At 43.1% G+C, this 27,404-nt stretch overlaps 1 protein-coding gene across 3 annotated transcripts in view; it reads right to left on the bottom strand.

Moving 5' to 3' along the window:
- PDE8B (phosphodiesterase 8B) overlaps positions 1-27,404 on the bottom strand; it is a 221,753-nt gene that overhangs the window by 39,916 nt on the left and 154,433 nt on the right. For all 3 annotated transcript variants that reach the window (XM_073584138.1, XM_073584137.1, XM_073584136.1), the window contains 5 exons: positions 26,053-26,141; positions 24,201-24,261; positions 22,754-22,805; positions 20,894-20,977; positions 1,706-1,782 (listed from right to left, as the gene is read on the bottom strand). In XM_073584138.1, coding sequence (XP_073440239.1) covers positions 1,706-1,782; positions 20,894-20,977; positions 22,754-22,805; positions 24,201-24,261; positions 26,053-26,141 — 363 coding nt within the window. The remainder of the gene's footprint in view (positions 1-1,705; positions 1,783-20,893; positions 20,978-22,753; positions 22,806-24,200; positions 24,262-26,052; positions 26,142-27,404) is intronic.

Below are 27,404 nucleotides of genomic sequence, written 5' to 3'. Positions count from 1 at the left end.
ACCATTGCGAGCTGATCATATTCAACAAACTGTAAAACACCCTCAAAAACAGATGTTTTGGGGCTTTTTTACAGCTGATGGTACAGGGAGCTTATTTCTTGTCAATGGTATGATGAATTCATCCAAATACATAATCGTTTTAAAACGTTTTATTGTGCCATTCATGCGTAAATTTGAAGGGACATTCCAAGAAGATTTGGCTCCATGCCACAATTCCAAGTGTGTGAAGAAATTCCTGGAAGAAAATAAAGTAAAAGTGCTGGACTGGCCTGGCAATTCACCAGACAAATCCTATAGAAAATTTGTGGAGCATTGTGAAGCGACATCTTGGCAAAATGGACTGTACAACCAAAGAACGCAAGATAAACAGTGCCATACAAGTGTGGTTCCATGATGAAGAATTGAAGAATTTATACAAAAAACTTGGTAGAATCAATGCCAAAATGCACTGAAAATCTCATATCTGCTAAAGGAGGACATATTTCTTACTAAAATTAGTATGTAACAGTGCATTATAACATTTTATTATTAAATATTCAAAAATATGTGTTTTTTTTGCTTTGTCCCAATAAATTTGCACAAAACTGTATTAGTACCTGGCACAACTAGGGGTACAACCGGAAGTCTATGCTGGCCAACAAATTGCTTAGACATCAAGTATAAAAATTATTATTATCTACAGAATTTGTTAACCCCCTTCTCCCCAGGACTATTTTGTTTTTTTTTTTTTTTTTTTTTTAGTTTTATTTCTCCTTCCAAAAGCTATAACTGTTTCTATTTTCTGCTGATATAGTTGTATGAGTGGCTCCTTGTAGTCTTGTAGTCTCAGCTGATGGGTCATGTTACTATTTAAAGGGAGGTGGGAGTGGTTATAAAACAACATCAGCTGCCCAGCCTAAACAACGCTGCCTGCAAGAGACTGACATTAACTCATGCTGGATCAAAAGGAAAAAACCATATTTAAATTTTAGCAGACCTAGGACTGTCATGAATTCCTCAATGATTTGTGACAGACAACCTGCAGAGTGATTAAGAGTTGTTGTGATTACAACAAACATAAGTGTAATTAACAACACATGTCTGGACAGACAAGGTGGAGGCAAGGGCAGGACAGCAGAGGTGACAGTGCTATGAGAGGAGAAGAGCTGATATAAGGGTTTGTACTGTGACATGGCTAAACTCAGCTGTACTGTCCCTCCCTCTACACTGGTGGGATTTTATCTGAAAGGCATTAGTCATCTGAGCTTTCTAATCATGCAAGAGATTAGACCACAAGTCCAGGGCTGTCTGTCATTTCATCTCTCACACTGAGAAATATGCTCTAAGCTATTGAGGTGGTTTGTTCATTTTCTGCTGTGTATTGCTGACTGCTTAAGATTGGGCAACCTGCAAAAACTGTCTGATAATGCCCACTTTGAGTTAACAAATATTAACTCATTAGGTGCCAAATACTTTGATTGCTAACATTTCCACGACGGAGAGGCGAAATAAAACAAAACAAAAATGTTTTATTCAGCTCTTGAGCTACTACTATTACATCGTGTGTCCAGTGCAACATGAAAAATGTAGTGAAAGGTCCCCTTAAACTAGGGCTACAAAGTGACATGTGACGTGCAACATAAAGATTGCAATGTCACAAATAAGACTTGCTGATGTGGTACATATGTCGCTATGTGACCCTAGTCTAACAAATGAAGGCACTTACTTTTGTTATTGGGGCTTCTATGGTCATGGTATGTATCCGCGCCATTGAGGGGTATCTGTGATTCTGTAAACTTGCTGCTGTATAACGTAAAATATAAAGATTATTATACAATGAAACTGTTGTTTGTTAAATCCTTTCCTCTGCTAATATCTTTAATTCAGTAACTGCAATGATATACAGTATGTGCAAAATTTTACTATTGTAAATTAATTTATCAAGGGCTTAAAGGAGTTGTCCACTACTAGGACCAAAATTGTTCAAATTACAATTACAGCGTAGGGTTTAACAATTTAATTTACAAATTGCCGAATGGCAAACAGACCCTAACTTTAAGATTTTAAGATTTAAAAGTAACTTTTATGAAACTACAGGGTGGGCCATTTATATCGATACACCTAAATAAAATGGGAATGGTTGGTGATATCAACTTCCTGTTTGTGGCACATTAGTATAGGGGAGGGGGGAACTTTTCAAGATGGTTGGTGACTAGGGATGAGCGAGTACTGAAGTATTCGGACTTGCTATACTCGTACCGAGTATACCGTAATACTCGGGTATTCGGTACGAATAGCGAGTCCAATGATAGTCAATGGAAAATGCGAGTAATTGTCTGCTGGACCTTACAAAGCGGTCTGGGGGCTGAGGAAAAGGCTAAAAAATGTGTAAATGTTAAAAAAAAATGTATGCTGTAAACAAATGTATATAACATGGGGGCACCTGGTTTTGGCTGCACGAGTGGTTTTACACCACTGCTTCACTACAATGTACAAACACTATTTGAAGTCCTGTGGTTTTTTGCCGGCAGAGCGGGACTCATACGCCACTTACGCAGTGCCAGTGATATATCAGAAGTGCCGTAAGAGCGAGTGATGATGGAGGCGATCTTCTGACAGCTAAGTGTGTAAGTGGTGTAAGGAGAGAAATCTGCTCTAGGGGCTGTGTTATGGTTAACGCAGGAAGAAGCCACCCATCATCATCATCACAAGGGATTCACAATTATAAAGCTTGGACTACTGTCCTTGTTGTGCCACTGCCAATGTGTACATGAAAAATAAAATAAAAATAGAGGCGCAATGAGTGTACCTATGTTGAAACTGGATACCCTAACTAAATCAACAGGGTGCTCACCTTGGAGGGTTGTGCCAACCTTGCACAACCACGGTGTAAACGTGAATGGTAATTGGGGAGCGTGTCCTCGCAACCCAGAGGGCACTGCATGTGGCTATCAGTAACCTCCGCTCTCCTGGTCAATCCGTCTTTCCCCGGCTTCCGGACGGGATGATGAAACCGATCCAAACCGTGAGTGAACACCAAGGTTCCCGGAGCTTCCCAGCACCGCCCAGCAAACACAGGTTCTCCCCAAACAACTGCCCTCCAAGCTGCTCCTGCCGCTAGTCCTCAAAGAGGAAAATTTAATGTGAAGCAACAAAAAAGTTTCCACCTGAGGAAGACGGCTGTGACCGTAGAAACGCGTTGTGGGTACTGGAGGAAGAGTAAAAGCTGAGTTTTAAATTTCCTTTTTTCTGGTTTCTGCCTCTCCTTTAGCGCTCCTATAGACCGCTTTTTTGTTGCTTCACTGCCAATGTGTAGGCATAGATATAGTGTCTTCAAAACATTAGCCCTAGGGGCTGTATCATGGTTGATGAAGGAAGCAAGGCAGGTCTGCAGGGCCAAACAATTATGATGAAGCTAGGACTACTAGCATAGAGGTGGGAGTGCCCAGTGTCCAGGCATAGCAATAGTGTCTCCAAAAATTAGCCCAAGGGGCATGATACCATGGTTGATGAAGAAAGAAGTGTCTCACTCTCATCACAAGTGCCTACGATGGGAATATTAACTAACGTAACATTGTTTTTAGCTTATTGTTATTGACCATGAGGTCCATGTGGCAGAAGCAGGATTTGAAAACAAGTGTAAGAAGAAGAAAAGGGGGATGTATGGGAAGGGATGGACGTGACTGATCACCAATTTAAAAAAAAATAATGTTTTAGGTGACTTTAGGTTGGGATACAGTCATCTGGAGGGCTTAAATACTGTTGAAAAATCCAGTCCTTGTTAAATTTTATCAGAATCAGCCTGTCTGCATTCTCTGTATTCAACCGTGTGCGTGTATCTGTGATGATTGCCCCAGCGGCACTGAAAACACGCTCTGACATCACACTAGCAGCAGGGTAGGCCAGCACCTCCAAGGCATATAAGGAGAAGTCTGGCCAACTATTCAGCTTGGATACCCAGTAATTAAACAGAACAGAAGCGTCAGGAAGGACGCAGATATGGTCACTTAGATAGTCGTTGACCATCTTGTTCAACTTCTCCCTCCTTGAGATTGTTACTGTTCCAGCTAGTCCATGGTGATGAGCCAGTTTATTGAAGATGGCCCAGTTTGTGGACATTTTACCACCACCTCTTTTGGACCTGCTTGACGTGTCTCTCCTCATTAATGCATGCTGTTGCACAGAGCTGGTACCTCTGCTAGCAGTGGTGTCTGAGGGTGCTGTTGCCATCAAATGATCGACAACGACCTTCTTGAAGGATTCCATGGTGAAACCCCTTGGTGACTGCAACAGTAGCGAAGGAAATTTGTCCATGTACCGTGGGTCTAGAAAGGTGGACAACCAGTATAGGTTGCTGTTGAAAATGTGGAATACATGAGGGTCTTGGCACAGACAGTCAGATATGAAGTGTGCCATGTGTGCCAAGCTGCAAAGAGGTAAATCATCTGTGACCGCAGAAGGAGGAACAATACCCATCCTCTCCTCACACTGACTCTCCTCCACCTCCTCCTCTCCAGCCCACCCATGCTGGACAGACATGAAGCTGGGGTTGGGATTCCCCTCAGTAGCATGAGATGTCCCCTCGGTACAACTGAAAAAGAGGTCCTCTCCCTCCTCATTTTCATCATCATCTTCATCCCCCGATGTTACCTGATTATACTGGCTGGGCTGGGTAGGATCACTCATTGTGAAATCTTGCTCCATACCCAGCTGCTGGGCACGCAAAGATTCCATTTTTTGATTCTGCAGTGATTTTTTCAGCAGACATAGCATAGGGATGGTTACGCTGATAAAAGCCTGATTACCGCTCACAAGCTTGGTGCAGTACTCAAAGTTATCAAGCGCCTCACAAATATCAGCGATCCACACCCACTCGACAGTTGTTATGTGTCTTGGCTGAGTCTCAGTGTGACGGGTATGTTTAAGCTGGTATTCAGCAAGTGCCCTCTGCTGCTCACTTATCCTTGCCAACATATGATATGTTAAGTTCCACCGTGTTGGCAGGTCGCAAATGAGCCTGTGGTTTGGCATACTGAATTGCTTTTGAAGCGCTGCAAGACCGGCAACAGCGGTTGAGGAATGGCGAAAATGGGCGCAAATACGGCGCACCTTCTCAAGTAGGTACGGCAAGTCAGGGTATGTTTTTATAAATTTCTGCACCACTAGGTTCAGCACGTGAGCCATGCATGGCACGTGTATCAGCTTCCCAAGCTTTAAAGCCAGGTTACGCTCATTGTCGCAGACAACCAGACCAGGCTGGAGTTGCAGTGGGAAGAGCCACTGATCGGTCTGTTTTATTCCTTGCCACAGCTCTGCTGCAGTATGTGGTGTTTCACCTAAGCAGATCAGCTTCAGCAGAGCGTGTTGCCGCTCTGCCGATGCACTGCTGCACAGCTCACAACTTGGGATTGATGTGGAGGGTAATTCCACATAGGATGACGAGGCGGAGGAGGAGGAGGAAGAGGGGAGACTGGACGTATATGATGAGGCGGAAACCCTGATTGTGGTTGGGCCCGCTATTCGTGGAGTGGGTAGGATATGTGTTGATGGTCCAGTTTGAGACTTTGGCCCACCCTCCACCAGGTTGAGCCAGTGTGCCGTGACAGAGATGTATCGTCCCTGGCCACAAGTACTTGTCCACGTGTCTGTTTTAAGATGGACCTTCCCGGTTACAGCATTGGTGAGAGCACGCATTAGATTGTTTAAGACGTGCTGGTGTAACGCGGGGATGGCACAGCGGGAAAAATAGTGCCGGCTGGGAACAGAGTATCGTGGGGCAGCCATAGCCAAAAGATCACGGAAAGACTGTGTCCCAACAAGCTTAAACGGCAACATCTCCACGACTAGCAACTTGGCAATGTGCGCGTTCAGTATTTGTGCTTGTGGGTGCGTGGCTTGGTATTTACGCCTCCTTTCATACGTCTGGGTCACAGACAATTGGACGCTTTCCTGGGACAAACAAGTGGATGAGCTTGTTGTGTCCTGTGTCTGTGCAACCGCAGCTTCTGAGCAAGAGGTATGATGATCACCTGCTTCCTGCCCAGCAGATTGGAAAGGACGTATCACAGGCGACATGGCAGTGGTTTGACCCGCAGTCGCAGACACTGATTTGGTACCCTGTTCTTCAGCCCACAGACTAGGGTGCTTGGCTGCCATGTGTTTCTACATATTGGTGGTGCTTTGGTTGCCTTTGTCCTGGCATCTGCTCAGCTTCATATGGCAGATGCTACAGATGACAACATTTGGTTCAGAAGGACTATTGGAAAAAATTTCCAGACAGCGGCTGAACACACCCTTGCCTTGACTTGGGGCACAGAGGAATTGCTTTGGGAACAGTTGACACACTTCGCACTCTGCTCAAACCAGTAGCCATTGGTGCCTTTGTTGGTGCTAAGTAACCACCTTTTTCCTTTGTACCGCTGTGCTGTCTATGCGTGCCAACGGTCCAGCTCATATCGGTGGTCTCATCATCGACCACATCGTCGTCCATGTCATCCTCCTTCCGTGTTGATATGGGCGACTGGCCAGATGGCAACTGTGTGTCATCACCAGTAGCCTCTACCTCTTCACCCGGTATATCACGTGGATGAAAGTGGCTTTCTTCTGGACATGGGGTTTCAAATATTTGGCCATCATCAACAGACGATACCCCCTCACGTTCCTCTTCAATGTTGCACGGTGAGAGGCCAGAGGCAATGAAAGGAAATGGATCAAACAGATCCTCGGAGTGACCAAGGTTGGGGTCAAATGTTTCCTGTGACTCCTGACCGGGTGATGAACTAGGAGCAAGTTGAGAATAGGATGACCCAGCGTTCTCGGAATGGACAGTAGACTGTTTTGTCATGGACGATTGAGTGCTGCTAGATCATTTCTTATCAGCCATCCAAGACAGTATCTGCTCTTGTTCTTCTGGCTTCCAGACCCGTTTATTTCCAGACCGGGAAATTTCGCCAGGAACCTAGATGTATCAACCTTCTTCGGTCTCCCAGACTCTGTGCCTTGTTGGGCACTAATGACAACCCCACGTCCACCTCCCTGCCCCTTCACAACAGCCTTTTTAGGAATTTTGGATTTTTCTCCCATAGTTGCAGATGTTCAGATGCAGATATTGGGGAAAAAGGAGCAGTTAGTGCTTTGTGGAAGGTAGCACTACAGCCTAGTACTGCTTTGTGCTTTACAAACAGCACCTCAGCAGCAGAAAAAAATTGACCTGAGGTTTAAGGTGAGATTAAGCACCCCAGTAACCACACAAGACAGCGGTGCTGCCACTAAAAAATTGCCCTGATGTTTAAGGCGAGATTATGCACCCCAATCACCACACAAGACAGCAGTGCTGGCTGCGTGTCAGTTGTGCAGTACAGTGCGTGCGTCCTATTCGCTGTGAACACAGCACCGCAACAGCACAAAAAAATTGCCCTGAGGATTAAGGCGAGATTACGCACCTCAGTCACCACACAAGACAGCGGTGCTGGCTGCGTGTCAGTTGTGCAGTACAGTGCGTGCGTCCTATTCGCTGCGAACACAGCACCGCAGCAGCACAAAAAAATTGCCCTGAGGTTTAAGGTGAGATTACGTACCCCAGTCACCACACAAGACAGCGGTGCTGCCACTAAAAAATTGCCCTGAGGTTTAAGGTGAGATTACACACCCCAGTCACCACACAAGAGAGCGGTGCTGGCTGCGTGTCAGTTGTGCAGTACCGTGTGTGCGTCCTATTCGCTGTGAACACAACAACGCAACAGCACAAAAAAACTGCCCTGCAGGGGTAAATGAGACCCCAAAAATAGCTGGGAAAACTGTCAGTACTCAGTCCCTGACCTTATACTTTCAGCTCTGAAAAGAGCTTTTGGGTTTTACACAGGATTTCTGGATGATTTTCACAAAAAAACACAACTCTCCCTAGCAGCTGCTCACACTCTCCCTACACTAGCTGTGTTCTGCGTGCAATGTGCAGAAAATGGCGGCAGCAGGGCTTAGATAGAGTCAGGCTATGATGACTCATAGCCTATGACGCTGGGCAGCCAGCCAATCATAGTAATGCCGCCTTCAACCAAGAAGGCTGCGGCATACCTGTGCTGGGCGGGAGATCCGAGTAGTGCGAGGCGAGTAGTGAAATAATCGCAATGTTACGAGTACCGCGAGTACTTCACTACTCGCCGAGTACTGAATACCCACGATTATGCTCGCTCATCCCTATTGGTGACCATGGCGGCCGTTTTGAAGTTGGCCATTTTAGATCCAACTTTTTCTTCAATGGGAAGAGGGTCATGTGACACATCAAACTTATTGAGAATTTCACAAGAAAAACAATGGTGTGCTTGGTTTTAACGTAACTTTGTTCTTTCATGAGTTATTTACAAGTTTATGACCACTTATAAAATGTGTTCAAAGTGCTGCCCATTGTGTTGGATTGACAATGCAACACTCTTCTCTCACTCTTGACACACTGATAGCAACACCGCAGAAGAAATGCTAGCACAGGCTTCCAGTATCCATTGTTTCAGATGCTGCACATCTCATATCTTCACAGCATAGACAATTGCCTTCAGATGACCCCAAAGATAAAAGTCTAAGGGGGTCAGATCGGGAGACCTTGGTGGCCATTCAACTGGCCCACAACGACCAATCCACTTTCCAGGAAACTGTTCATGTAGGAATGCTTGGACCTGACACCCATTATGGGTGTCAGATCCGAGCATTCCTACAAGGAATCTGACCCCCTTAGACTAGCATTTCTTCTGTGGTGTTGCTATCAGTGTGTCAAGAGTGGGAGAAGAGGGTTGCATTGATAATCCAACACAATGGGCAGCAATTGAACACATTTTATAAGTGGTCATAAACTTGTAAATAACTCATGAAAGAATAAAGTTACGTGAAAAGCAAGCACACCATTGTCTTTCTTGTGAAATTCTCAATAAATTTGATGTGTCACATGACCCTCTTTCTATTGGCAAAAATAAAGTTGGATCCAAAATTGCCGACTTAAAAATGGCTGCCATGGTCACCACCCATCTTGAAAAGTTTCCCCCGCCCATATGCTAATGTGCCACAAACAGGAAGTTGATATTACCAACCATTCCCATTTTATTTAGGTGTATCCATATAAATGGCCCACCCTGTATAATAATAATAATAATAATAATAATAATAATGATAATAATAATAAAGTTGTGCTCGTTTAAAAATACAGAGTCCATATTACATGTTAATGTCCTAACTTACTGTAATAACCATTAGGGGTGAATATAATTCCTCCTCACACAATGAAATTGCTGTTCCAATTTCGACTGTCTGATGGCTAATATTCAGGGGTAAGAATTATTCAAGTCTTCCCCTTTATTATTATTATTATTATTATTATAATTATAGTTTAATAAAAGTTATTTTTAAATCTTAAAATCTTTGGTTATGGTCTATTTGCCATTCAGCAATTTGTAAATTATGTCCACTACTAGGACTACCCCTTCTTAAACCAAATGTTTGGCCCCGATAAAATAATAAAGCGTATACTCGCCTCTCGTTGCGACGTGGTTCCTGCGGTGTTGGCACTCACTCTCCCCGGGGTGTGACGAGATGTTGTCACACGTGACGCTGACGCCCAATCAGCACTGGCGTCACTGTCTCTGCATTCGGACAAGCTAAACATGTAGATTAAGCCGGGGATCAGCTGCAGACCGGACTTGCTCTTCATGTTCAGTTTGTACGAAGGCTATTCAAATAATATTCGTACTTATGTATTATGTCTAAGCTATAAGTTTTCTTCTAGTTAGGATTTACTCACATGGTCAAAATTGTTGGTACCCCTTGTTTAATGACAGAAAAACCCACAATGGTGACAGAAATAACTTGAAACTGAAATGTAATAATAAATAAAAAATCTATGAAAATGAACAAATGAAAGTCAGACATTACTTTTCAACCATGCTTCCAGAGAATTAAAAAAAAATAAAACTCATGAAATAGGCCTGCACAGAAATGATGGTACCCTTAACTTAATATTTTGTTGCACAACCTTTTGAGGCAATCACACAATTCATGTAACTGTCAATGAGACTTCTGCACCTCACGACAGGTATTTTAGCCCACTGCTCAAGAGCAAGCTGCTCCAGTTGTCACATGTTTGAAGGTTGCCTTTTCCAGATGGCATGTTTCGGCTCTTTCCAAAGATGCTCAATAGGATTTAGGTCAGGGGTCATAGAAGGCCACTTCAGAACAGTCCAGTGTTTTACTCTTAGTCATTCTTGGGTGTTTTTAGCTGTGTGTTTTGGGTCATTATCCTGCTGCAAGACCAATGTCTTGCGACTGAGACCAAGCTTTCTGACACTGGGCAGCACATTTCTCTCTAGAATCCCTTGATAGTCTTGAGATTTCATTGTACCCTGCACAGATTCTAGACACCCTGTGCCAGATGCAGCAAATTAGCCCCAGAATATAACAGTGCCTCCTCCATGTTTCACAGTAGGGACAGTGTTTTCTTGATATGCTTCATTTTTCCGTCTGTGAACATAGAGCTGATGTGCCTTGCCAAAAAGTTCAATTTTTGTCTCATCTGTCCATAGGACATTGTCCCAGATGCTTTGTGGCTTATCAGCATGTAGTTTGGAAAATTCCAGTGTGGCTTTTTTATGATTTTTTTCAACAATGGTGTCCTCCTTGGTCGTCTCCCCTGAAGTCCACTTTGGCTCATAACGATGGAGGGTGCGATCTGACACTGATATTCCTTGAGCTTAAAGTTCACCTTTAATCTGTTTAGAAGTTTTTCTGGGCTCTATTGTTACCATTCGTATTATCCATCTCTTTGATTTGTCATCAATTTTCCTCTTGCGGCCACATCCAGAGAGGTTGGCTACAGTCCCATGGAGGTGAAATTTCTGAATAATATGTGCAACTGTAGTCACAGTCTCAAGCTACTTGGAGATGGTCTTATAACTTTTACCTTTAACATGTTTGTCTATAATTTTCTTTCTAATCTCCTGAGACAACTCTTTCCTTCGCTTCCTCTGGTCCATGTTGAATGTGATACACACCATGTCACCAAACAGCGCAGTGAGTATCTGTAGCCCTCTATACAGGCCACTCACTGATTCCAAGATTGTAGACACCGGTGATGCTAATTAGTGGACACACCTTGATTTAACATGTCCCTTTTGTCACATTATTTTCAGGGGTACCATCATTTCTGTCCAGGCCTATTTAACGAGGTTTAATTTTTTTAAAATTCTGTGGAAGCATTGTTGAAAAGCAATGTCTGACCTTCATTTGTTCATTTTCATAGATATTTTATTTATTATTACTTTTGTCAGATTCAAGTTATTTCTGTGACCATTGTGCGTTTTTCTATCATTAAACGAGGGGTACTAACAATTTTGACCATGTGTGTATATGTCAATCATCCACCTGTACATGGAAAGTGGTTTGGTGAGATTTCTGCTTAGAAGGCGACAGAACCGTGAATGCAGATGTGGACTGTTATAGACTGTTATGCAGGATCAGTAATTATATATTAATTATACAGTATATTAAATACAGTAACTTAATATATAATTACTGATCATGTGTAACAGCCTGTAACCATCTACAGCTGCATTCACAATTCTGCCGCCTTCAGAGCACAAACCATTTTTCAATGCATTTAGAATAATTGTCTCAAAGAGTTTTCACTTTATGTCTATAAATGTACATGGAATTCACACGAGAAAAAAAATCAAGACCATCTTACATCGGCCAATAATTATTGTGTTTTCCAGAAAGTTAATTTATGATCACTGGCTCGTGTAAAAAAAAGCAGTGATCAGTCACTTGACTTTTTTGGATTCCTCTTATATTGGCCAATCGCAGTGGGGTACCACTGAGGCTACTTTCAGACTAGCATACTGAGTCACAGCGCAGGGCTGCCACTGAGCTCTGCCCCCGGCTGTGCCTCCTCCGGTCAGCTCCTCCTATGATCGCATGACGCTGCATGCAATCAGCGTACCCTATATTTAGCGTTGGGTACGCTGGCCGTGCGCTGGTATGATTTTGCCTGCGCTTGCGCCCTTTTGGTGCTGCTCCGAGCGCACAAAAATGCAACAGAGTGCGCTTTTGTGCGCTCGGCGCAGCGCCAAAAGGGAGCAAGCGCCAGCAAAATGATACCAGCGCACGGCCAGCGTACCCAACACTAAATATAGGGTACGCTGATCGCATGCAGCGTCTTGCGATTGGGTCGCCCTCCCAGGGCTTTGGGGTACTCGGTACCGGGCCGGTGTCAGCGGGATGTGTTACAGCAGCGGTGACCTGGTCCGTGGCCCTGGGTGCCCAAGTAATGGGGGAGATTGAATAGTGGAATGTAATTGTTTGAATGAATAGTTCGTAACGCCACCTGTGGTATTCGGCAAGTGAGATGTTAAGCCGACGCTACATGCAGATCCTCTGGGACTGGTGGTGTGTTGCAGCCAAGATGGTAAAGCTCCCCACAGGTGGAGATGTAGTCCCAGGGCAGTGTAGATGTAGGGGTAGAGAAGAGGCACAGGCGGTGTAGAAGCTGGTACACAGATGTAGTGGTACAGGGTGTGTTAGCGCAGGAATAATTGGAGGACACCAAAGCATGTAGTTCCAAAGCTTTACTCACAGTCTGTAGTACACACAGGTGCCTGCCTCATAGAATCATAGAATCATAGAATCGTAGAGTTGGAAGGGACCTCCTGGGCCATCTGGTCCAACCCCCTGCTCAAAGCAGGATTCGCTAAATCATCCCAGTCAGATGTCTGTCCAGCCTCTGTTTGAAGACTTCCATTGAAGGAGAACTCACCACTTCTCGTGGCAGCCTGTTCCACTCATTGATCACTCTAACTGTCAAAAAGTTTTTTCTAATATCTAATCTGTGTCTCTTCCCATTCAGTTTCATCCCATTGCTTCTAGTCTTTCCTTGTGCAAATGAGAATAAAGTTGATCCTTCTACAATGTGACAGCCCTTTAGATATTTGTAGACAGCTATTAAGTCTCCTCTCAGTCTTCTCTTTTGCAAACTAAACATTCCCAAATCCTGCAACCTTTCCTCATAAGACAGGGTTTGCAGACCGGTCACCATTCTGGTCGCTCTTTTCTGAACTTGCTCCAGTTTGTTGATGTCTTTTTTAAAATGTGGTGCCCAAAACTGGACACAATATTCCAGATGAGGTCTGACCAAAGAGGAGTAGAGGGAAATAATGACTTCACGTGATCTAGACTGTATGCTTCTGTTAATACATCCTAGAATTGCATTTGCCTTTTTTGCTGCTGCATCACACTGTTGACTCATATTCAGTCTGTGATCTATTAGTATACCCAAGTCTTTTTCACATGTGCTGTCACTTAGCCCTATTCCTCCCATTCTATATATGCTTTTTTCATTTTTATTGCCCAGATGTAGTACTTTGCATTTCTCCCTGTTAAAAACCATTCTGTTAGTTGCTGCCCACTTCTCCAGTTTATTTAAATCTTTTTGAATCCTCTCTCTCTCTTCTCTAGTATTAGCTATCCCTCCTAGCTTTGTGTCATCAGCAAATTTAATCAGTTTACCCTCAATTCCTTCATCTAAATCATTGATAAAGATGTTGAACAATACAGGGCCCAGGACAGAGCCCTGTGGTACCCCACTTGAGACATTCTTCCAACTGGATGTGCAGCCATTTACGACCACTCTTTGGGTCCGATCACTAAGCCAGTTATGAATCCACCTAACAGTTGCCTTGTCCATTCCATACTTAGTCATTTTTTCAATAAGGATTGTATGAGAGACTTTGTCAAATGCTTTGCTGAAGTCAAGATATACTATATCTACAGCATTTCCTTGATCCACCCAATCAGTGATACCGTCATAGAAGGAAATTAAGTTAGTCTGACATGACTTATTAGTTACAAACCCATGCTGACTCTGTTTAATCACTTCATTCTTATCCAGGTATTGACATACATGTTGTTTAATAATTTGTTCAAAGATCTTTCCTGATATAGAAGTCAGACTCACCGGCCTATAGTTGCCTGGGTCCACCTTCTTCCCCTTTTTGAAGATAGGAACAACATTTGCTCTTCTCCAGTCTTCTGGCACTTCTCCTGTTCTCCAAGAATTTTCAAAGATTATGGAGAGGGGTTCAAAAATTTCTTCTGCTATCTCCTTCAGTACTCTGGGGTGTAATTCATCTGGACCTGGAGACTTGAATTCATTTAGGTTAGCTAAGTGTTTCCTCACTATCTTTCTGTTTATAGATATCCTGGATTCTTCTATTCCCTTAATAGGACAGTGAATAACAGTTGATGTTGCATTTCCTTTCTGAGAGAAAACAGATGCAAAATAGGAATTTAAAAGTTCAGCCTTCTCAACATCCTGTCTTACCATTTCATCATTTTCATCCTGTAAAAATCCTATAGCATCTTTGACTTTTCTTTTACTTTTGACATATCCCCAAAATCCTTTATTATTGCTTTTGACATCTCTTGCAAGCCTCAGTTCATTTTCAGCTTTAGTTAATCTGATTTGTGCCCTGCAGGTTCTGCAGACAGCATTATATTCTTCTTTAGATATGCCTCCCTCTTTCCATTTTATAAACATTTTTTTCTTCCTTTTTAGCATGTGCTTAAGTTCTGTGTTCATCCATCCTGGTTTCCTTAAATGCTTCCTATTCTTCCCTCTTTTCGGAATTGTTAACAACTGTGCTTTGAGAATTTCATTTTTCAAGATTTCCCATCCTTCCTGGACATTTTTGTCTTTAAGGATATCCAGCCATTGGATCCCTCCAATTCTCTTTCTGAATCCCTTAAAATCTGCCTTTCTGAAATCTAACCTTGACGTCTGAGTCTTCACAGGTCTTCCACCTCTAGTAATCCAAAATTCTAAAATAGCATGGTCGCTACCTCCTAGGGTCCCAGCCACTTTTACCTCCTCAACCATTTCCTCCCTGTTTATAAGGATTAGATCCAAGGTAGCAGTTCCCCTTGTTTTCTCCCTTACCTTTTGGAAGATAAAGTTGTCAGCAAGAGAGGATAAGAATTTCCTTGACCTGTTAGTTTTGCCTGAGAGAGATTCCCAACAAATGTCTGGATAGTTGAAATCTCCCATGACAACTATGTCATATTTTTTGGAGAACTTGGCCATCTGATGCATAAAGAGTTCATCTATATCTTCGGCTTGCACAGGCGGCCTGTAGTAAATGCCTACAATGGTGTCCTTTCCATTGTTCTGTCCTTGTATTCTTACCCAAACAGTTTCCACAGAACTCCCAGTCTCTGAAGCTTCAATCTCTGTGCAGATATACGCGTTTCGAACATACAATGCGACACCCCCTCCTCGTTTATCAAGTCTGTTTCTTGCAAATAAGTTGTATCCTTCTAGTCTTGTATTCCAATCATGTGTATTGTCCCACCAAGTTTCAGTGATTCCAATTACATCATATTTCTGTTCCTGTGTTAGTAGTTCCAATTCTCCTTGTTTGTTGCCCATGCTTTGTGCATTAGTATAGAAACATTTTAGTTTGTGATTGGTTTCTCTTTCTCCAATATTTTTATTAATTAGATTCTTTCGTCTTTGTTCTTCCTTTCCACTTCTAATAGCAGAGTTCTCAATAGCATTTGTCAGGTGTATGGCTTTTTCTGGTCTTTTGCTTCCCTTCCCATGTTGTTCTAGTTTAAAGCTCTCCTTACAAGTGTAGCAAGGCGACTTCCAAATACATGCTTTCCAGTCTTCGTAAGGTGCACCCCATCTCTAGCAAGTAGTCCATCGTATAAGTAGTTCACTCCGTGATCCAGAAATCCAAATCGTTGCTGATGGCACCATCGACGTAGCCAGTTGTTCACCTGCAGAATCTTATTCCACCTCCTTGTTCCATGGCCATCCACTGGGAGGATGGAAGAGAAGACCACCTGCGCTCCCAGTTCTTTCACTTTCTTGCCTAAGTCTTCAAAGTCTCTGCAGATGATTTCCAGGTCGTTTCTTGCGGTGTCATTTGTCCCCACATGTAGTAGCATGTGCTCTGTCCTCCGGGTCAGGGACTCAGTCAACCTCCAGATCAGATGGAATGCTCCCTTCCAACACTCCGCCAACATGTGCTTTTCTGAACATCTCCTCTTATAGCGCCTTTGGTGTGAAGTACTCCTAGTACTGAGTTACACTGGAGTTCCTCCTGACAGATGTTCCCAAGAACTATACTTGTACGGCAGACAGCTGTAGCCTGCTTTGGGAACTCCTTACTCCTGAGTCCCGGCTCACGATCCAAGTTGCCCTCAAGTCTTAGATGGGAGTAGTGCATTTACAGCTCACTACTCCACCGGTGTCTGCTGTAGGACCATCAGTATCCATACAACCTCGGGGACCGGGCCCCGGCCTTGCACTCCGAACTTCTAGGCAGGGCTCTCTCCTAACCCACGTCCTCTGTTCCCTTTTACTCCTACGTTCCGTACTCCTCTCTCCTTCTTATGGAAGATCAGGTTTCTGTTCAATGTCTTTCTCCTTCTTTCCTTTCCCGCGCCAGCAGACTCAGGTCACTGAGATCTGCTGCAGCACCTCCTTCCTCCATCCCTCTCCCAGGAATCCTCTCTCCTCCACTCAAACCGAAACCGAACTCAAACTGAACTCAAACCAAAACTGACTGAAATCCTAAACCTTCCCGCTCTTTTATGTATTCTAACTCCACCCGCCTTCCAGCACGTTTCGTGTTCCAAGCAGGGAGCCACCAAAGGTGCTCTGCTACACTCCAAGCAGGGAGCCGCAATGTGGCTTTGCTGAACTACTGTGTTGTGTGGGATGCAAGTGTTGGAGCGTGGTCAGGAGCCTCCAACTTACCTGGATGGTGGGGTACCACACCTCAGGAGGAGGTGCAGTACCTCTGTGGCAACTGAATCCTCAGGGGCGCCACACGGTCATAGGAGGAGCTGACCGGAGGAGGAGCGGCCAGGGGCGGAGCTTAGCGGCGGCCCTGCGCCTCAGTAGACTAGTCTGAAAGTAGCCTAATAGTGAAAAACCACAGGGCCACTATAAGGCCCGTGAATCTGTAGGGCCCAGTCTTTCCCTCCATCTGCCAGCATCACTCTTTCAATTGTATCAGCATCCGGATGCAGATACAGTTCAAAATAATGATGGAACAGATGGCTCCCTGATCCATCATCGTCCCTGTGTGTCTGAGAACTGACATCTCAGTGCAGTGTGCGTGATGATATCACTACATCAAGCCCGCTGTGTAGAGCTTCAGACCACATGCTGCAGAGATTGAAGTATGGGGAAACAGGGAGAGGTGAGTATTTTATATTGTGGGGGTCAATATACTGTTCAGAAGGCTATATGGGGGCCATTAAACTATTTGGAAGACTATTTTGTTTCCATTAGACTATCTGGAAGGTGATGTGGGGGCATCATACTGTGTGTTGGCCATTATACTATTTGGAGGGCTATGTGGATGCCATTATACTGTTTGGAGGACTACGTGTGGGGCCATCATATTTTGTGGTGGGCTGTGTGGCAGCCATTGTACTGTTTAAGGGGCTGTGTTCAATTATACTGTTTGGAGAACTATTTACTATTTGGAGGCTAATTATACTGTTTGGAGGGATATGTTGGGGGCCGTAATACTTTTTTGAAGGCTATGTTTAGGGCCATTATACTATTTGGAGTGCTGTGTGGGGGGCATTATACTGTTTGTAGGGCAAAATGCGGGGCCATTATACTATTTGCAGGGCTATGTGGGAGCCATTATACTGTGTGCAAGCCACAATACATTGTGGAGGGTTGTGCGGGGTCCATCATATTGTGTGGAGGGTTGTTTGAGGTCCATTATACTGTGTGGAGTGTTGTGCGGGGGTCCACACACTGTGTGGTGGTGCAGGGACCATTATACACTGTATCGAGGGCCAAGTAGCGTAGCTACCGGGGGGCAGAGTGGGCAGTTGCCCTGAGTCCCACTCTCAAGGGGGCCCACCTGGAGCAAGCAACACTACCCATAACTATATTGGCGTGTGCAGCCCACCGATATAGGTAAGCCCCCCACCCTGACAAGAAGTGGCTTCATGAGGTCAGCACACTGCTGACCTCATCACTCTGCTACTGTGATAGCTGTGATACAGATGCTGCAATGATGCATTGGGGAAGTGAGTGCACTTTATGGGGCAGTAGCGAAAATTGTGAGAGGGAGCAGCATGGAGGAGGGTGGACTATATGGAGAAGTAGGGGACAGTATGGAGATTAAGGAGCATGGAGGACAATATGTAGGAGTGAGGATACCATATTGCGAATTGCAGGCACAGTATGGAGAAGTGAGGAACAGTATGGAGCAAAGGGAGCATGGGAAACAATACGGAAGAGTGGCGGCTACTTTTGTGGACCATGAAACAATGTGGGGGCCCTTATACATTGTAGGGACTGCTGTGGGGGTGATTATACATTTTGGGGGATAATGTGGAGGCCATTATATAGTTTGGGGGCTAATGTGAGGGTCATTATACTGTTTTGAGGAGCAGTGGGGAAATCATACTTTGTATAGCAGAGCTGTGGGGGTATCATACTGTGTATAGCGGAACTGTGGTCCCACCATACTGTGAGTAGTGAAGTTGTGAGTTCACCATAGTATGTATAGGGAAGCTGTGGGGGCATTATATTGAATATAGGGGAGCTGTGGGCCACCATACTGTTTATTGGTGAGCTGTGGGGACATCATACTATGTATAAGAGAGCTGTTGATCCACTATACTCTGTATAGAAGAGCTGTATATTAGGGGACTTAGAGAATATTATTAAATGTTAAGTGAGCACTTAAGAAGTGTTATTGGGGCACTCAAAACATTGTAACCATCAAAAGGGGCAAAATGGGGGTTTCTAGGACATTTGTACAGTGCATTAATATTTTCTAGGGGGCAATTTTTCTATTTAAAGGGCACACAGGAGGCATTATTGCTATGTAAGGGGCACAGTGGTGGACATAATGTGGACCACAAAGAGGAGCACTGCTATTTTGTGCCAAATAGCAGGTGCAGTAATAAGGACACGGACACGGCAGCCGCGGCTCAGCATTAGGATATCAGTAGGATAAGGGGTTTGTGCAGGTTGGGAATAGATGGGGATGGAAATGTGTCTTTGTTTTAATCTGTGCAGACGAGTCCTGGCTGGAGAAGTTGTCATAACGGTCTGGGCCAGCTGGAAGGGACAGTAAAAGTGAACAACTCCATCAAACAGAACGTCAACTGTAAGTTACTATATATAATTGTACTGAAATTACTTGGATGTTCTCCAGGACTGGAATCTCCCACTGTATGGTCACCATATGGCAGTAATATTGGTGTTAGTCTTTGTGTAGAGATTTATTATTTATTTTCTGTAGTAGCACAGTCATCAGCTGAGGTTCTCCTATTCATACGATCAGGATGCAAAAATGGGTTTACCGGTTAGGGGCCTACTCTGATGTTTCGCACCCCCCAACCCCACCCCCGGTAATGAACTCCTAGCAATGCCTCTGGAATGGCCATTGTACTTTATTAAGTTATTATTATTGTTATGCACTTATATAGCGCCATTTATTCCATAGCGCTTTACATGTGAAAATGTGAAAAGGAAAAATATAGACAAGTATACTAAACATGTGTAAGACAAGGAACAAACAAGTACATAAGGAGAGGGGACCCTGCCCGCGAGGGCTCACAGTCTACAGGGATGGGTGAGGATACAGTAGGAGAGGGTAGAGCAGGTCGTGCGGTGGTTCAGTAGACCGATGATTATTGCAGGCTGTAGGCTTGTCGGAACAGGTGGGTCTTTAGGTTCTTCTTGAAGGTTTCCGTTGATGGTGAGAGTCTGATGTGTTGCGGCAAAGAGTTCCAGAGTATGGGGAAAGCACGGGAGAAGTCTTGTATGCGGTTGTGGGAAGAAGAGATAAAGGGAGAGTAGAGAAGGAGATCTTGAGACGATCGAAGGTTGCGTGCGGGTAAGTACCTGCAGCAGAGTGTAGGATGGACTGGAGTGGTGCCAGAGTGCTAGAGGGGAGGCAAGAGAGTAGGAGTTTGCAGTAGTCAAGGCGGGAGAAGATAAGAGCATGCACTAGTGTTTTTGTGGTTTCGTGGTTGAGGAATGAGCGGATCCGGGAAATATTTTTGAGTTTGAGGCGGCAGGAGGAGGCGAGGGCTTGAATATGTGGTTTGAAAGAGAGTGCAGAGTCGAGGATCACCCAAGGCACCGAGCGTGCGGGACTGGTGAAAGAGAGCAGCCATTGACATTGATGGATAGGTCTGGTGGAGGGGTAGAGTGAGATGGGGGAAAGATGATGAACTCTATTTTGTCTATCCATGCAAAGAGAAGAGGTCGCACTCATCGAGATTGAAGTTTCACTAATTTATTGACATATCATGAACATGTCAAGTCGGGGGAGTGACATAAGGAGTGCAAGAAAGGCTGACAACGGCCGTTTCGCGCTGCTCGAGCGCTTCAACGGGTTGCTTTGGGGTATTGCCTCTCGTCAGTGCAAAAGTATGAGATCTGCCTTGGCTAGATGAGAGGGCTGCAAAGTTGTAAGGCATGCTCTTCTGTGACCCCGCCAAATAATATTTTTTTGGGAAATGGGGATATGGTGGGACCCAAGTAGTGCTTCTTTTACAGGGCCCCCATGATTTCTATTTATGCTCCAGGCTAATCACGTCTTTTATTAAGCCTAAAAATGTATCTCATCGCTCAGTGTATTAAGAGGATGTGCTGCCAACGCTATGCATGTTGCATGGAGAACAATAGATTATACAGTATTATAGATGGCTCTTCTTAATGTAGTTCGCATTGGCCGATGTAAAAATGCCTATAAAAAAACAACGCTCGATTTTTTTTATATAATTGATCGCAATCGCAAGCAGAAATCTGCCAGTATAAAAAGACCCTTCATTGGAAGTCCTATTACAATTTTAGTGCACTAATGAATTAATTATATTTTAATTTCCTTACCATCGCTACTCCGAGACGTGATTGACCTCACATCTACTGACTCTTTCCTTCTATTCTTATGCCTGAAGGAATGGGAATGGGACTCTGCAAGACAATGTTTTGAGAATTTAATATAAAGTCACTGCCTGTGATTATTCCTACACCTTACAGATATACTCATATACTACACTGTGTTCCAAATTATTATGCAAATGATATTTTTCTATGATTTTCCTAAATAGTCGGTACAAATGACAGTCAGTCTAATAAAAGTCATCACCGGTTAGAGTATACATCAAATTTTATTGAAGAAACCTCCCAATAATAACAGTATAATCTCCAAAATGAATAAAAACTCAAATTGCACTGTTCCAAATTATTAGGCACAGTAGAATTTCTAAACATTTGATATGTTTTAAAGAACTGAAAATGTTCATTTGTGGAATTTGCAGCATTAGGAGGTCACATTCACTGAACAAAAAAGCTATTTAACTCCAAAACATCCTAACAGGCCAAGTTATATGTTAACATAGGAACCCTTCTTTGATATGCACCTTCACAATTCTTGCATCCATTGAACTTTTGAGTTTTTGGAGAGTTTCTGCTTGTATTTCTTTGCATGAAGTCAGAATAGCCTCCCAGAGCTGCTGTTTTGATGTGAACTGCCTCCCACCCTCATAGATCTTTTGCTTGATGATACTCCAAAGGTTCTCTATAGGGTTGAGGTCAGGGGAAGATGGTGGCCACACCATGAGTTTATCTCCTTTTATGCCTATAGCAGTCAATGACTCATCGGTATTCTTTGCAGCATGAGATGGTGCATTGTCATGCATGAAAATGATTTTGCTCCTGAAGGCACATTTCTGCTTTTTATACCATGGAAGACAGATGTCAGTCAGAAACTCGATATACTTTGCAGAGGTCATTTTCACACCTTCAGGAACGTTAAAGAGCCCTACCAGCTGTTTCCCCATGATCCGACCCAAAACATGACTCTTCCACCTCCTTGCTAATGTCGCAGCCTTGTTGGGACATAGTGGCCATCCACCAACCATCCACTACTCCATCCATCTGGACCATCCAGGGTTGCTCGACACTCATCAGTAAACAAGACTGTATGAAAATTAGTCTTCATGTATGTCTGGGCCCACTGCAACCATTTCTGCTTGTGAACAGTTTAGGGGTGGCTGAATAGTAGGTTTATGCACCACCGCAAGCCTTTGAAGGATCCTACACCTTGAGGTTCGAGGGACTCCAGAGGCACCAGCAGCTTTAAATATCTGTTTGCTGGTTTGTAATGGCTTTTTAGCAGCCGCTCTCTTAATCCGATGAACTTGCCTGGCAGAAACCTTCCTCATTCTGCCTTTATCAGCACAAACATGTCTGTGCTCAGAATCAACCACAAATCTCTTAACAGTACGATGATCACGTTTAAATTTTTGGGAAATATCTAATGTTTTCATCTCTTGACCAAGGCATTGCACTATTTGATGCTTTTCAGCAGCAGAGAGGTCCTTTTTCTTTCCTAAATTTCTTGAAACCTGTGCCCTGCTTAATAATGTGGAACATCATTCTTAAGTAGCTTTCCTTTAATTGAGCTCACCTGGTAAACTAATTATCACAGGCATTTGAGATTGATTTCAGTGATCCAAAGAGCCTGATACACAATACCATCTATGAGTTTATTTGAAAAACAAAAAATTACATCTTTATGACCCTTAAATCCAATTTTCATAATAATTTGGAACACAGTGTATATTACTGGATATCATTAGTCTAGCCTTACATTTATCTCTCCTTATACGATTCTAAACTAGAAATAAGGAGGTAAAGATTCTCCAGCGTCTTGAGACAAAACTGAGAAAATCCTCGGTAGATCACCTGTAAGTGCGATGTCTCCAGAGAATTTTTCATCTCGACTTATCTTGTATATCTACAGGAGATAACAGAGATACGATTGAATTAGTACAAGGCAATGTTTAACCAAATATTTGTTTTCCCCACACGATAAGAATTTTGGAGCATTTGTTATGTACCTCTGTAATTTTTCATGAAAAGGTAAGAATAAATTGACAGCCGAGGGTCCTGACTTCAGCTATAAACGAAAGCTATGACGCCAATTTGTTTGGGACAAGGTATTTATTAAAAATGGCTATTAATAAAGTTAGCATTCTTGCCCAGAGTAGCCACCGACTACAGTTTGAGAAATGTAAAGGGATATTACTATCCAGTAAATTTATGTCATATCCGTGGGATATGACATAAATATTCAGTAGCTGCTCATCCCTGATGTGCACCACTATCAGTGGAGAGTTGGTGAGAATTATCATTCTCTTATAAAGAAATTCTGACCACATCACCACTGACTGTAATGGGCAATTGCCCCATTCTTGAGCTACTGATGGGATCTGCATTTAAGCCCATTTTTGCAATTAGGCACTCAAGGTCCAGGGCCTAGGGCAGCGTGCTTTGGGGGGTCGGCACTACATATTAGGTGATTTTATTTTTATTTTTTTTAAATAGGGGCTCCTCTTGTCCCCCCTCTTCTGGCACCTGGGGGAATGGGTGACTGCTAGTTTTGCTCATATAAAGCACACGCCAGTTGGCAGCAGCTGCAGCCCATGGGTAGGGAGAGCTGTGATCACGGGCATTAGTCTTTTCCTGGAGAGGGTGGTGGTGGTGGTGAACAGGAGGGGGGGGGGGCTGATTGGATTACAGACAAAATACACCTAGTCAAAAAACTTTTTGGGATCAAAATATTGATACACAACAGACTTAGGCCTCATTCAGACATCCGTTTTTTGGTGTACGAGAAAAAAAAGGACAAATTTTCACCAGTGAGTTGGATCTAATCTTCTGTAACTTTTGGTCTATGTGTTCTAGATTCACCTCCCATCAAACAACAGACAGCACTAGAATAATGCACAGATGGTATCTGAGTGCTATCCATTTTTTTTCACTTGAAAGGGAGAGCTTGATCTGTGACTCTCTTTTAATGGACAATTGGTTGGCAAAAAAATACAAACGTGATCTAAACATAATATTATATTATAGCAGGTACTATAATGGGTACATGCTATATCCGTGAAAAAAAAAGAATACGTACAAGAAACAAAGATTTCTCAAAGTAACATGCCAACTCAATGTGAATGGAGACTTATTCACATGATTTTGATGTCATAATTTTGGAAACAACCCAAAAGTACATTCTCTCTTTCTTAAGTGTCAATCAGTACATATTGTGTATGGTGACTAAGGCTTAATGATACTTTTCTGTTCTCGATAAAACTTTTACTTTTTATGCAGAGAAATAATTAGGAACGTATACCTGCTTATTGTTGTCAGAAGAACTGCACTGCTTCTTTACAGACACAAAGTGTTTAATTTTCCTAGAAACATTGACAAGCAATAATTATCCAATCCACGACAATTACTTATAAAACTACTAATCTGCGATAACAAAAGTACAAAATTCTATTTATCTATTTGTACAATGTAACATTCCTAAACCGGTAAAAGGGTATTTTACCTAACAGTATTTTTTCCATGCCAGTCTTGACCCTATAGACCACTGGAGTAAGGTGCACCAAATTTAAAAATTTGGCAAATTTTTGAGCTGCCAATGCGCCAGAAAACAAATCTATGGCAGTCACGAGCTCGCCTAGATTTCAGTAAATCACATTGCACTACATTATATTATAGTAAAACTGGGAGTGGTAGTAGGCCATGTCCTGCCCACTTTTTAAAGAATTTAACAACCTTCTTATGCCAGAGATTAACCAAATATTTAAGCTTCCTGACATTTTTTTTTTTATTTCACCTAAGTTTTGCAGATGTATAAAATCACAAATTGCGGTGTTACTCACTCTCCCCAGGTTCAGCACTGCCTTTCCGCTGCTCCGGTACTTTTTTACAGGATGCGGTGGTGACATCACGAATACAGCACACACGACCTCTGCAGCCAATCACTGGGCTCAGTGGTTCATGCAGTCTACATAGGCATCATTGTTAAGCCAAGTGATTGGCTGCAGAGGTCCCATGCTGAAGTAGTGACAAAACTGCTGCTGCTTGTCAACATAGACTGGGGCAATAATGGCTGAGAGGTATTGTTATAGCTGGGGAGGGTGAGTATAACTGTCCTTAAATATAATCTACTTTACGACTTAGTGTATATAAGAATGTTAATTTCACCGAATATCACTAAATCAGTAGAAAAGTTCATCAGATTAAAATGCACTGTATTTGTCATCTGGTTGTACATAAATCAGAATTTAGTCTGATCCCATAACCACTGTTCAGCAAAACCGTCAGTATGCATTGAAAAAACACATGTCACTTTCTAAATACCTTGTAAAAATCCCTCAATCTGCCGCTCTTTTTGTTTTGCACTGCGTCTCTCTGTTGCAGAGACAGTCACATTAGTTTCTTGTGGAGTGCAGTATGTGAGATCTCTGCTCACAGTCCAGCTAGACCTTTCTTCAGAGTCTTCTCTGTGGGGCGTGTGCTTTCAACCTTCCCTCACAGACGCTGCCAGTCAAAGCTCGGCAGCTGATCTAGCAGTCTCAGATATTGAGCTGTGATTGCGAGTGTCTGGGAAGGAGGGGGGGAAAGCTCACACCCACAGAGGAGACCCTGAAGAAACACCCAGCTTGACTACAAGCAGAGATTTCACATACTGCGATCCAGAAGAAATAAATATGAATATCTGTAAAGCAGTAATACAGTGCAAAATGGAAAAGAGCCGCAGAATCAGGGAAGCTCAGGGATTATAACAAGGTATTTAACTAATTTTTTTAAAACAAGTGACAATGTATAAAATAGGAACTATTAGCGCTTGTCCTCATAGTCTTAGTAAACAACAGATATCATTAGTCTGTATCTATAAACATATTTGTCATTTTTAAAACTGATAAACTATATTAATTTCCGAGCTAAGAAACATAAAATGATAAAATACACAAAAGATCCCACAAAAGCATCTTTAAGATGCCTATGAATATGAATGCAATTCATTTCCGGAGATTTTCAACCACTGTTTGTTTTTGTGATGAAACAATTACCAAAGGTTGTTAGCTGGACATTTCTTAAAAGTGACCTTTGAAAAGCCAAATATTTTGGCATTAGATTTTTATTCTAGATTTTTTGTCAATATAATAAGCTGTACTTTGTAAGGAACTCACCCCCCTTGACCAATAACTGGAGTGACTTTCACATGTTGCTGGATGGTGTCTCCTGATTTCCGTCTTGCATAATAAATTCCCTGCCATTCCTTTAATGAATAAAGGCAAACACGTCAGAAATAAAAGAATACAATCTGGTATAAATTTAACTAGAACTTACTATAATATAAAAGGAACTATCACTCGCTTTCATAAACAAACTGCATACATTATTAAATGCATCTCTTAAAATGATGTGCTTGCTTAAAATCCATGTCAGAATGGCTGTTTTCGGGCACGCCGTCATCCACAAGATGTCACATGCACATACCCTATGGGTTTTTTCATACTGTGCTTTGTCCCACGTTCCTTGGTCCTGCCGGGGCTTACGTATAAGTCTACTGATGGTGGACACTCAGATGCCTCCAGTAGGCGTATATGCACGGATTGCATGAAAACTATTCAGGTCAAAGCACACATTCACTCTGTCGGCACTATTATAGCCTATGGCTGTGGCGCCAGTCACTTTTCACGGCCAAGCCGTGAGTCAGTATAGTCAAGAAGTCCAAAGTCAGAAGCCAGGAGGATACATCATAAACAGAAGGAAGAGACAAAAGAGTAACCAGGTAACGTTCCGAGGTCAGAGTACCAAGAGGATAGAGGATAAGAGCAGAAGGGGTTAAACAGATGGATAGTCAGAATGAGGTCCAAGGTCAGGCAACTAAATATCAACATACAGAACTCAAGGAACAGAGGAAACAAACCACCCTTTGCTGAATGTATGTCTCGCAGAGGTCTGGAAGAAACAACTCAGTTAAGTAGCATGGCAATCACCTGTGATAATGAACACTTGGAGACAGCCAGCGCCTCCCAGTCTCAGTTTGGATAGTCAAGCTGTCAATCAATACACTGACAGCTCAGCACGCCACTGTACCAGATTGGACAGCTGAGCTGTCAGTAACTGCATCCCAGACACACTGAGGGGTAGAACCGTGACAATGGCCCTATTGGCGCTTACGCCCAAATCCCGCTTTGCAGAGGAGTTTGGACATAAGTGCCGACAGGACCACTGAGCATGGGGAAGAGTGCAATATGAAAGGGGCCTAAGAGATCCATTTAATAATGTATGCAACAATCATTAGGCTATGTCATATCTTAGGGATATCACTTACAAAGACAGCTCTAAGCTTAATTCAGGGAGTGCAATGTTAAGGGCGACGGCTATTAAATATGTCTTTAAATGGCATTAGAAGGCTAAGTCCTTTGAAAACTCATTTTCAACTTTTGATTGATTACCTACTAATCTATATCAGTACACAGTGTGCTAATGTGACAAACTGGTGAAAAAAAGGTACAATAATCAGATTCACACC

Source organism: Dendrobates tinctorius, unplaced genomic scaffold (assembly GCF_039654945.1).
Source record: "Dendrobates tinctorius isolate UK_male_01 unplaced genomic scaffold, ASM3965494v1 ptg000083l, whole genome shotgun sequence".
Taxonomy (NCBI): Eukaryota; Metazoa; Chordata; class Amphibia; order Anura; family Dendrobatidae; genus Dendrobates; species Dendrobates tinctorius.
This window is presented reverse-complemented; position numbering and strand designations above follow the sequence as displayed.